Source organism: Etheostoma cragini, chromosome 17 (assembly GCF_013103735.1).
Source record: "Etheostoma cragini isolate CJK2018 chromosome 17, CSU_Ecrag_1.0, whole genome shotgun sequence".
NCBI classification, from domain to species: Eukaryota; Metazoa; Chordata; class Actinopteri; order Perciformes; family Percidae; genus Etheostoma; species Etheostoma cragini.
In genome coordinates this window covers 8324700-8338087 of record NC_048423.1, presented here as the reverse complement: position 1 = coordinate 8338087, position 13388 = coordinate 8324700, and the positions used below count along the sequence as shown (strand labels likewise).

At 40.0% G+C, this 13388-nt stretch overlaps 1 protein-coding gene across 1 annotated transcript; it reads right to left on the bottom strand.

Annotated features, from left to right (window-relative positions):
* Positions 1-291: 291 nt before the first annotated feature.
* Positions 292-4247, bottom strand: LOC117960774 (G-protein coupled receptor 26-like). Its single transcript, XM_034898932.1, has 3 exons — positions 3014-4247; positions 2057-2170; positions 292-971 (listed from the first exon to the last, which is right to left on the bottom strand). Exons 1-3 carry the CDS (start codon positions 3682-3684, stop codon positions 695-697), a joined length of 1062 nt encoding a protein of 353 aa, XP_034754823.1. The 5' UTR covers positions 3685-4247; the 3' UTR covers positions 292-694.
* Between the last annotated feature and the right edge of the window lie 9141 nt (positions 4248-13388).

Below are 13388 nucleotides of genomic sequence, written 5' to 3'. Positions count from 1 at the left end.
ATTGTGTAGTCACAATGTTACAGAGGCCATTCAACACCCATTTACCAATATGCTACACATTATATCATTAGAAACAGTCACTCTTTGCTGAAAAAGACAGTATTACATTGTATCAGAATACTTAACGCCATTACAACCTACACACACAACTTACAAAGGTGGTCGATCTGTTCTCCTTTAAAGTAGCTTCTAACTTTTCAATGCATTGATCCTATTGACAATTATTTACCTAAGTCTTATTTAGATTATTAATCTGTGATTTGGAACTACTTGGTGCTTGGTGGACACTGTAGTTTATTTTAAATGAATGACAAGCTGCTTTAAATATTCACTAGTGTGTACCAAATCTGGTGCTGTTTTAGGAACTGTTGCCAACAACTGCAGTGATCAGCTATTTAAGAAAATAGTTTAGCCTGTTTTAAATTGAGGGTATTTATTTGTGACCTATTTTAAAGACTTGTGTTCTCTGTAGGAACACATGAGCTTGGGGTTCCAAAGACAGGCTGGGGAAGTCACATTTTCTGTTTTGGTCTTCTAATGGGCTTTGTTTGCAATAAAGACTATTTCCAGCCTTGTCCACCAACAAAAATGAGGTGAAAAGCGTTTAAAAGTGTTAACCTCAAAAGTAAGCTCTTGAATCCATGACACCATCAGCATGATAAAGTACCCTTATTGTCTCTTAAAGAGATGAGCTTCACTGGCCAAGTGGCTTGTTGCTAGGTGGTTGGATGTTGTCAGTTGTGTTAGAATTGTTGCCGATCCTCCCTACGCTGTTCTCCATCCAACGGGAGGAGGAGTTGAGTGAACTCCTCTTAAGGATTTTGTTGGCCAGAAGGATGCAGGTCTTCCTGTACTGGTGACGGAGCAGCGAGTAGACAAATGGATCACTGGCTGCCTTGCTGTAGGCCAAACATTTGGACAGCACACCCCAGTGAGGGCTTATGGGCCATAGGGAGAAGAGCTCTACAATTCTACCTCGAATAAACACAAAAGAGAGAAAAAAGGTCACACACCATCCATGAGCAAAATGCAAGCCAAATCTTACATTAGGGTAAGTGGAGCGGAAGATATCTAAAGCAAAGTACCCTCCCCATGTACTGTAATATTGTGCAAATGTCATCATTTCACTGAAACTGAAATGTCATCACTATGTTGGGGAATGTGAACTGATGGGTGTCAGTTTTGCAGCTTCTAGACTGTTTGCTGGGTAAAATCCTTTTACAACAGATCCAGTGCATGCCACTTCTTTTGTCCAAATAAATCAAATTAAAGACTAAGTGAAAAACCAACAGGAGCATTGTTTTCTCTTTAGTCTGTCTTTCCAATTAGTGTGATCCCCTTAAGTCTAACGTGTCTCACCACCACACAGCTCCTAACGTTCTTCTTTTCTATTCCAATACTCACATTCTAACAGCATCTGACAGGTTGCCAGCACTAATGCTGGGGCAAATACTAATGAGAGCAAGTGATACCATCACTGACTCACTTGCAATCTCCCCCGTTCCCTGTCTCTTTCCTTCTCATCTTCCCAGTTGTAGAGGCTCAGTGACAAGGATTAGAAATGTAGAACCAATAAGCTGTGAGATGTTGTTCAACATTTTGCCAGATAACAAGACTGCATTGAATTATTTTAATCACCATCTGTATACAGACGATGAGGCAAGTGTAAGCATGTTGGCATCAACAAGGTAAGTGAAAACCCAGATTCACTCTGTGAAATCAAAAAAGTCCAGGGAGACTTGTTCTACTTAGGATTGGGAACACGAAAGATAATTTGAATTTTATTATTATTGTTGACTAAAGACAAAATGTGCAGAATTCCGTTGTAGTTCAATATCCTTAAGCTGTAATTCAGCATTTCTGATTTACATGTATCACAGCATTGTGATTCTAAAGTTTCTTCACCATCTTAAATATAATGCATTCCCCCCCATACTCTAACACACACACACACACACACACACACACACACACACACACATACACACACACACACACACACACACACACACACACACACACACACACACGTATTATATTGTAAATCTCTGCCCACCTTGTAATGACATAAGGGGTGAAGCACACCACAAATGTGCCGATGAACGTACTGATCTTCTTGGTGGCCCTCTGCCTCCTCCGCTTCTGCTCGTCTAAGCATTTTTGGCGCACACTGCCAAAGCAAACAGGCACCATTATCTACCCAGGAGGCATGATCAGAGACACGCAGGCATACAGTAATGAAGTAGTTCACAGAGAAAATATGTGGGATAGATGTGAAGAAAGTAGTGAACTGTACCCTGTTATATTTGAAGATCTCATTGGATACATTTCACACTGCACACATGTGAATTATGTCGATGGGGAACAATACAACACTTACTATTATTATTTGACTAAATTAGGATTGATATGAAATGATAGAAAGGTTAAAAATGAGTGAGGCATTGCAGACCTTAATGAGACATGATAGTGTAAAATCTGCAGGCAGGCAGGACAGAGTTCAATCGTCATCAGTGGAGCACTTCATAATCATGTGTAGTCACATAGAGGGATGCCCCAGAAACTTTTGCAATACTGTTTAGTCTTTTTTGACAGTACAGGATTGCAATTAACTACTGTAACAAATTACCTGTAATATATATTTTACAATTATGTATTATTATAACTGATCAAATGGTAAATGTAAAGAGAAGAATGTGCCTCCCAATTGCCACAATTCAAGGTGATATTTTCAGATGGCTCATTTCTTCTAACCAACTGTCTAAAATACAAATGCACCACCATCATATCCTACGGTGTTCTCTATGAACACACTAATTGCAGATGTTAAGTAAATGTCTTAACCTTCTGTGGAGCATGTTCTGATTTTGCCACTGGATCGAAAAAATCCTGAAATGCTTCACATACTGTAGGTGAAATGGAACAGATAGAAATCATTTCAGGGAAATACAAAGGCATTTAAAGGACACATTGGACTGAATGCATCTCATGCATTCAATAAAGGATTGTTTACCTGGGGTGAATATCCACAAGCAGCACCAGCGTCTGCATCGTGATCACGTCGATGCGTTTACAGTGAAACCTAGCAACTTTCAGCACTTTAAGATACGTTACACACAACACGATCAGCGTGAGGAGGAAAGTAAGAGAGTGACAAGCCACGGTGAAAATGATGAACTGCGTTCCGGCTGCTTTCGCCCTGACATTGCAGAGAGTGCACGATGCGTAAAGGTGATGATAGCCGACCCAGGAGCGGCAGGTGGCCACTGTGGAGAAACAAAGTGAGTGTATCCACGTGTATGCCAGCGCTATCACTGCATCCCTGTGCCGTATTCTTGAGTGGTAGCTCAGAGGGAACACCACCGCCACCCACCTATCGATGCTGAGAGCTGCCATGCTGAGCATGGAGTTAGTGGTAAGAAAAGTGTCGAGGAAACCCACAATTTGGCAGCAGCCGCTGCCTCCGGGTTGGCCTGGGCTGATGAGCCCGACCAGAGTTAGTGGCATGTTGGACACGCTGAGCAACAGGTTGCAAAACGTCAAGTTGAGAATAAAAAGACCGGGTACCTGTTTGCGGATCTCTGGGTTATACAGAAAACAGATCAGCACCACAACGTTGGACAGCAAAGACACGATAATAATTCCCAAAACCAAAACGGAAGCAACTATGTCCGCTGCGTACATGGTGCTTCCTTTAAAATACCCAGCCTTTTAAAGAGTGTATCCACAGTCCTGCTGCGATCTGTCATCGTGAGTTGCAGTCAGAACATATTTGAGTCCATACTCTCCCCAGTCTCCAGATGTCTTCAATAAACGAATCAGTCCCCTCCAACAGCGTCCACGATTAAATCGCATGGAGAGAGCTCACCTGTTTATAGTGAGGACACTTGGAAGTCCGTTCCTTGGGAACCGGGTCACAGCAGAAGGATTCTTCACGAGACGCGCAGTGTTACTTTTCAGGCCCCCCTTGTTGCAACTTGCCGCAGCTCGTGGTGTGCTGGCTGCGCAATTGCGCATTGACACGATGGCAGCTTTGAAAAAGACATGAAAGTACTTCAAGCTTGCGGTCTTCGTAGCTACTTATATTGTCTTCTCCGACAGAGTCTAAAGCTTATTGGTGCACCCCTGTTCAAAAATAGCGTTTGGGGGCAAAAAATAGAAGCACGACGCACGATTGCGTGGCTGGTGTTAAGGCTGATGTCACGAACATCACGTTGAACAGCTTTTGGTAATGAGATGATTTTTTTGCTAATCATACATAGCCTATATATCAAGTTCATGCGTAGCCTATTACAAACGTACAATGTAATTCGTTCTTCTTCTTTTTTTGTGCAAGTCAGTGTCTGACTAGATAGAATCACCGTCGTCACTATCAGCTGGAAACACTTTTTTAATCAGAACTCCGAAATCATTGCGGAGCCTCATCAGTGCAGCCTTATTGGCGATTTACATTGAGTTTTCATAAATCAACCCAGAATAAAAAAAACATATAGAATATGTGAAAACTATGTGTGTGTGTGTGTGTGTGTGTGTGTGTGTGTGTTTGTGTGTGTGTGTGTGTGTGTGTTTTGACGCCAGTGAAACTGACCATGTGACCAACTTTGCTGTAAATTCTTCAGTGTACTCCAAAGTTAAAGGACAGTTGGCTCGTAAGGTAAAAATAGTTAGTGGTGGAAAAAGTATTCAGTAAAAGTCCCGTATTAAAAATCTTACCTAACATGCAGAACAGTATAGGTATTATGAGCAAAATTATGCAGAACATTGACCCCTGAAACGATCAAAGCCCCATAGCAGTAGAAAAAAAAATATTATTAAATGTAGGCTACTGAGTAGAATATAATTCTGGATTGATGGATGGTATACATTTCGCTGTAATGTAGCATTTGTATTATACAATCCAAAATCAGTAGCTGGATATAACATGTCTTAAACCTTTGTGGATTGTTCATAGCCTCACCGTAACCTCACGCACTGCCCATGAGTGTGTGAAAAAACAACAATGCGCATGCCCGAAGCCTACGGCACTTATACCCGTTGCCCAGCTGCACTTGGCAACCATACTGGTCAGTTTGGATAGCTCCGGATAGCGTCTTCTCTGACAAGCTAGCAGTTAGCCATTCTCGGAGAACCACTCCGCGTTAAATATGGTTAGTTCTACCATGGTTTGATTTAACGTTATAACAAATCCCGCGTCTGGTAGGCACCGCGGTTTTTATTTTCGAGTTTTACTTAAAAAGGCTGAGTTTGAAATTTGTGCACTAGAAGATAAGCCACATCTTTCATCTTCTTTAATAACTTCTTGCTAACAGCATTAGCCAATTTGCCAACAGCTAATCAAATGGCGGTTTTCCACTGCGTTACGTAACAGCACGTTGAGCAGAACAGGTAACGTAAGTGTCCAGTTTAATTACCACCTGTTTCCACTTAACTGGTTGGAAAATGTGAAGTGACGCATTATGTCAAATTATTTTCTTATTTTGTATCTGTCCAAAATAGCCTAGTTGTTTGTACAGCCGCAGTAAAGAAAGTTTTAAGTTGGATTTTAGTGAAATTTATAAGATTATAACAAGTGTTTCTCATACCTATTTTGATTACTAATGTAATTCATGTTACCTAAATATTTGAATGAATAATTAATTCCAGTTTCGTCAATAACACCCATGTAATGTGTCCCAGTGTCTCAAATGCAATATTACCATAACTCACTAGTTACAAAATCCATTTACAATTTTGGTCAGAAAGTTCATAATGTCCATCCATCTTCATCCGCTTATCCGGAATCGGGTCGCGGGGGCAGGAGCTCCAGTAGGGGACCCCAAACTTCCCTTTCCCGAGCCACATCAACCAGCTCCGACTGGGGGATCCCGAGGCGTTCCCAGGCCGCTTGTTCCTAATGTGAACTACACAAATATACTTGCTAATCGTCCTGCTGATAGAGGAAGGCGCAAATAATTCACTGTCATCCTGCAGACACTGCAATGTGCTGTGGTGGTGTGATCTACAGTGTAAACAAAACAGAGCATACAGAATGAGCCTTTTTTATGTGAAGACTGAGATATAAGACCATTATATTAGTAATACAGCAGTTTCTACTTTCACCTATTGAATACATCCACCCATCTTCATCTGCTAATCCAACTGGGGGATCCTGAGGTGTTCCCAGGCCAGGTTGGAAATATAATCTCTCCACCTAGTCCTGGGTCTTCCCCGAGGCCTCCTCCCAGCTGGACGTGCCTGGAACACCTCCCTAGGGCGGCGTCCAGGAGGCATCTTTACCAGGTGCCCGAACCACCGTAACTGGCTCCCTTTTACGTAAAGGAGCAGCAGCTCTACTCCGAGCTCCTCTCGGCCGACTGAGCTTCTCACCCTGTCTCTAAGGGAGACTTTCTGGCTTTCTGGCTCAGCTCCCTTTTTGTCACAAAGGTGCAATAAACGGAACTTAATACCGCACCCGCTGCTCCGATTCTCCGACCAATCTCACACTCCATGGTCCCCTCACTCGTGAACAAGACCCCAAGGTATTTAAACTCCTTCACTTGGGGTAAGTACTCACTCCCTGCCTGAAGAAAGCACTCCATCAATTTCCTGCCGAGAACCTTGGCCTCAGATTTAGAGGTGCTGATCCTCATCCAAGCCACTTTACACTCGACTGCGATCCGATCTAGTGAGTGCTGAAGGTGACGGACCGATGATGCCATCAGGACCACATCTTCTGCAAAAAGCAGCAATAAGATCCTGAGCCCACCGAACTTCAACCCCTCCCCACCCCAACTACGCCTCGATAGCCGGTCCATAAATAATCCAGACAGAATTGGTGACAAATCACAGCCCCGGTGGAGGCCAACCCTCACCTTGAACGAGTCCGACTTAATGCCAAGAACCCGGACACAGCTCTCACATTGGTCATACAGAGATTGGATATCCCTGAATACATATAATAATATAATATTTGAATACGGAATGGACTAATTTACCACTGTCACAGACCACCATATATATCTGCTCTTTCACAATTTCAATTAACATGCTCACTGAGACCCCCATGGAAGTTAAAATTACTCATATGCAAAACGTGATTTGCCTCATATTAGTTCAGGGCCAAAATCATGGATTTGATCTAGTTTTTAATTGAAAGCGATTTCTTCTCTGTCCAGAGAGAAACCAGTCTATTTGTTATAACAGTGGTCACATGTGCAGCTGTCCAGCCATCCCATAAATTATCAGTAATGACAAATTGCAAGTAATGGATGTGCAGATTTTTTAATTAATTCCAGAGAGAAAGAGGCTTTTCACTTTTGCCCTTTCCACACAGTGAAGGAACAGACGGTGCAGCTACGTTCCCCTAAATGGGATAGAGTTAAACTTAATATGCCTTCAGACTTGGAGTTAATCAGGTGAAAGGTTACAGCTACACACGGCCATAAGTAGGATACTCCAAAAGTGTCTGCAGGCAACTGTAAGTTATTTCATGGTTCACACTTAAAACAAAATTGCTTTATCACATTAAACTAAATCATGCATTCTATATGCGTTCATATTTTATACATTTTAATGAAATATTTTACTCTATTGTTCTACATTTTGAATAAAAAGACCATCTAGTTATCTTTGTCACCACAACAAACATATTAAACCACCTTTTATATGTTTGTTGTGGTGACAAAGATAACAATTAGTTATCATGTTAGTAAATGTAACAATTTTGCAGACATGGAAAACATTGGCATTAATTTGGATTCTTTTTTCAGGCGACCTGATGAATGTAAGTCCAAATTGTATCTCTCCTTTTTACTTTTGCTTTTGGGCTGCATTAGCTTTACCTGCTAAATCTTTGACTATATTGGTCATCTATAGTTACTTTGCCTACCCTTTGATGCTGGTTATGTAATATACAATGGTTTTTGACTGATTGCAATACTGCTTTGTTTGCTTAGCCCAGGGGTGGTCAACCAGTTCAGCATAAAGAGCCCCCCCCCCCCCCCCAAAAAAAAATAAAGCCGCATCATAGCAAAGAGCCATGTGCACATCCACACTACAAAAGCAACGGTGACTTCCAGATCTAATGACAGTCATAATACATAGCAGTTTTCATAGTTTTTTTTTTTTTTTTTCTCACCTAGATTGACTCCGGGGAAACTTGACAGACTTTGTCATCCACAGTCCTTTTTAGGTCTGGCTTGTACTCACTTATGGCCACTCAAAGTAACTCTTTCACATGTGTGTCTGTAAGAATGGTGTTTTGACTTGACTTGTTTTAGTGTAGAAAACACAGATTCACAGAAATACAGTAGGTTGCAAAGAAAAGAAGTGGATACCATGCATGTTAGCACTAAAATAAATCTCAGGGTTATTTCCCAGCTAAGAATATCAGTGTGGCTTTTGGTCTGGTTATTCACTCACAAGATAAATTTGACTCCAATTTGGCTATGGCAACAGCATTTCACAATCTTACAGTTTTGTATCTTTATCTGGGTTTTTCTTCCTCTGACAGAGTCTCTCTTCTACACCTGTAAAAAACGGAGCTTACTGTGTACACTCAGTGTGTTCCGATCGTTAGATGCAAAACCACTTTTATCTTGAATTTAGTATAGATTCAAAAGCTGTGGTTTTTGTATTGGCTAATCCCCAAATGGCTGGTTGTATCTTGGCTGTAAATAAATGCTTGCAGCAATTCCAGGCTCAGTTAATCGTGCTCGCCCATCTGCTTTGATGTCCTTTTTCTGGTAATGAGCGTGACATCGCTGTACACAAGCATGACAGTAAGCAACTCCCAGTAGTTTTTTTTTTTTTTTTTAAATGAAGCAGCGAGTCTTAATTAGTGTGTGTGTGTGTGTGTGTGTTTCCTAAAGCTGACTGTTTTTCTTCATTATTATCAGGCTTCTGCTGGTAGCTTTAAATCTATCTGTGTGTGCCCCCAAACTTAAATACTTTAGTTATTAGTTTTACAAGGACAGAAATTTTAAGAATTTCCTTCATAGAAGATATCTGTCAGCTCTTGATTAAACAAGTTATTTCCAGAATGTCCTGATGAGCATGGTAAAGCAAATGCCATACAGTATGCATGACTCAGAGCACTGCTAGCAACAGATGACTTGTGCCTGTGGCTAATGAACACACGCCTGGCTGCAGCCACAACTGGCTCATTTAATTTCAGATGCTGTCTTTTCGTATTATTCCTTGCTTGTTAAGTGCTTAGACAGCTGTCTCACTTCTTGTTTAGCTGAATCTCCGGGATGATGCTCTCTCAAAGATATGCCCTTCCCAGAGTGCACCAGCAGCAACAAACCAGCTGCTTATCACCTCATTGGTTCAGTCCAAAGATATTTATGATAATATTCATGATGTTTGAAATGCTGCTTAATATGTTCAAGCTATGTTTAATTGCTGTGCAGACTGGTTAAGTCACACATTACAGCATTGACTTAATTGATTTTGTGTTAACTGGGTTTGTGCTAAAATAATAGTTCATTTAGAGTTTGAAAAAAATTAAAAGTAAGATACAAAATGGTCCAAAGTTAAAAATGGTAAGTTCAGTTCAATACTTAAACTTGACTAACAACATTGGAAGATTCATGAAATCGTCTTTTTCTTCATTCCATGTGAAATGCTTAAGTGGTTAAGTCATTTAAAATGTATTAAATGTTTAATTAAAACTTTCCTTCTGTCTTTAAAGGTTTACAACCGAATCTACTGGCAGACCAATCAACTGAAAAATCCAAAAATAAAAATAAAAATAAGTGATTGAGTCGGAAATTTGAATTGTCCTTGTGTCTTTTAGAAGTTGAACAAGAGAAGGACTTGACACTTCTTTAGAGTAAGCTTCCACATAAGCTACAAGCTGCTTGTCCGTGTCATCATTGATACTTTCAGACATCAGTTTGGTGACTCAGAGCAACAGCTACATCATAAGCATACTAGGATGTATGTGCATTTTTGTCTCTTGAAGGGTTGCTTTGTTGTACAGTCAGTCCGCCCAAAACCAGTAATAGCATTGAAACTAGTTAAAGAATTTTATGAATTTAAGTACTTTTAAAAATATATCAAGGACTCTGAGGCCATTTTATACATAACTATATCATACACATACTTTTGTCATTTTTAATACTAAGGCAGAAGACAAAGTGCTTCTCTTAGTTGCAGAGAAACAGTTGAGCAAAATATTCTTTTACTCTAATGTAAAATTTTGTTTTGCAGGACTGAGGAAATTTAACGTAACCCCCTTTCATCCCTGGCTGAGCTGGCTGGCCTCACCACAGGAGGTGAGATATCTGATTAGGTTTGGTATTGTTGATATGCTCGCCTCCCTTTATTATCGGGCCATAAAGTGAAGTCACAATTACCTGTCCATAAATGCCTCTTGCATTTGTCAATCAACGTTTTTCACTCAGCTAAGACACAAAAGTCTTGAGAGACAGCTATTCTGTGTTGCAGCTCTGTTTTGGCTTGGTTGTACAATTTTGGAGAACAAATTGTTAACACTGTCCACTTGTGGATGTGGAATGATGGTTTCAAGTGTACACAGCAGTAGAAGTAATGGGTTTTAGTGGGGAAAGGGGAGTCATTTTTCCAGAAATCTAATGCAACATGTCCATTCAGAGAGGTACAGCTTGAAACCTTGATGTTTCAGTGCAGGCCATAAGTACAATACATCATAACTCAGTGTTGTCCTTACCTCTGACCATTAAAGCTTTGCTGAAGAGACATGAAGGAAGAGTATGACTAATTGTGATTAGAGGGCTGAATGTTTCTTTTTCTGACTCATATCAACTCAATGAAAAGCTCTGAGGCTTCAGCATAGTAGTTACTGCGCCCTTTCATGGGGAAAGATGGAACGTCGATCTGTTGCGTCGTCCACTCGCTGTGATAAAAAGCCACTGTTGTCACAGCAGTGGCACCAATCGTTACACCCACACTGTCAGGGTTGTGGGTGGGTGGATGGATGTGCTGATCTGTGTGTCCCCTGCTCCTCCCTGACAGTCAGGACTGCTGCTGCTACAATTCATTACACTCACGTACAGCTGCCTGAGCACACACTGATGGCCGGGTTAAAATGGTTTTGACATCTTTCCAAAATATCTTTAAGCAACGATTCAGAGTTTCCGATTCTGTGAAAGAAATGCAGACATAGGTTCATGTATGGTATTAGAATATTAGACATTTACTGCAGCATATAATGCACTCATGTTATGTCTTTTTAACCTTTTATGGAGTATTGTAAAGCTTTACACCTTTAAAACAATGCTTCCCTCTAGTGGATGGAAAATTATATGAAATAATTTACTTTTGATTGCTTTCAAATGTCTTAAGACAAATATATTTTATTACAAACAAAATTATTAGAAATTATATTTTATTGTCAGTCTAATGTAGTAGGTAAATATTCTATTCAGTATAACTGAGTCATGCTTGATTAGTTTTTGTCATGGTGATTAACTGATTTTCACACGTGATCATTCACATGCAACACCACTTTTTTATATATATATTTTTTAAAAACGTTTTATATTTACAGTTAAGGACTGACAGGAAATGATAGGAGGAATCTATTTGTTGGAGCACCTCTGGTCTTGTGGTGGTCATTTCCTGTTTTGACCAGATGAGGGCACTCTCTGCTCTCTGGACACGGCCAGCTGATACTGGTGGAGGTGAGCTGTCTGAGCTGTCAGCACTCATTAGTGCTGTCTCATTAAAGCGATGTCAGTTGCTCTCCATTAGCAGTCAAATACACAGCTGCCCTGCATCGGGGCCAAGTCAAATCAACTTTGTTGGTCAGGGAGGTCTGCAGGTTAACCGGCTATGAGCAGGAACAGAAAACCAACTTTTGTTTTTTCCCCATGGTCTGCAAAACTGTTGATTTCTTTTTGCTTTTAACTTATAATTTTTATCTAATTAGTACAGCAGTTAATAAAACACTAATTGTTAGTTTTTTTTAAACACAATCTGCAGAGACGTACTGTGGCTAGAATAAGTTTACACACCCATGCTTAAGTTGATTTAAAAAGAGGAATTATAAAAAGAACTTTTGGAAATTGATCTTAATGCCTTAATTAATTTTTTTTTGTAAAATTCATCCTTTTAAGGACACCAATTTCCCTTGTAAATAAAATTTCTTCCTTTAAATACAGAGGGCATACATATACACACCCCTATGTTAAATTTCCATAGAGGCAGGCACCTTTTTTTATTTAATGGATCTAGGATCTCCGATATGCCTCCTGAAAGTTCCTTTGACAAAGTTCCCTTGGCCTTTGCAATTAAAATAACATACCATCACATACCCTTCGCCATACCTAGAGATTGGCATGCTTTTATTTCAGTTAGCCTTATAGCTGGTTTGATTTGCAGTGAGAGATGATCTTATGAAAAGTTCCCCGTGCCAATCTCTACATATGGTGAAGGGTGTGATTGATGATATGGGGTTATTTTAATTCCAAAGGCCAAGGGAACTTTATCAGGATGCATAGTATCCTGGATCCATGAAATAACTGGCCTTTAAAAATAAAAATAAAAAAGTATCTGCCTCTTTGGTAATTTAACATCAAGGTGTGTATATGTATGTCCCCTGTATTTAAAGGAAGAACACTTTTTGATACATTATTCAATCACAAAGAAAATTGGTGTCCTTAAAAGGTTGGATTTCCTTACCTTTTTTTTTTTCATTCTTCTGTTTAATCAACTTCAGCATATTCAAGCCACTTTACATGACACAGCAAAAATATAAGCAATGTAAGCCTTCAATGTAAGCTTATAGTATCAGCCTAAATCAAAGTCTAAGGCTATAAAAGAAAAGATATCTCCCCTCTAATTACGATGCTGTAGATTTGATATATTTGCTGTGTATATTATGCAAGATATATGATGTGAGTAGGCAAAATACACTTTATCTTAACTGCAACATGAGTTTAAAGATTTTTCAACAGTTACCACTCTCTGCCATGTGAGGGCACCAGTGTGTGAAGTTGCCCTATTTGGCTTAGACACTTTGTGTAAGTAAAAACATAATATATATAAAAAAAAAGAATGTTGACATGTTACTAGTTCCTGATTTTCCCAAGTCTGACAGTTTTAACAAACCCTCGCAAGTGACACAGAAAACATCTGATCTTTTGAAACATCTCAAACATTGAATGCCCACCAGACTTTAGCTCTTTTACCATCATCCCCTTCCTCTCCTGCAGCTCCTTGCGACCCGACACATGCTATGCGTCACCTAGACTGGGACCTGAATGGTATTTGGGGTCAAAGCCACGATATCCCCCATTTGCCTTCCTCCATTAATGGCCTATTTAGCGTACCGCCGATGGCAGTAAAGAGATAGCTGGGCTTTTATACCTTCTGACTGGATATATTAGCAGGTAATGTCCTTAAAGAGGATTAGCAGATGAAAA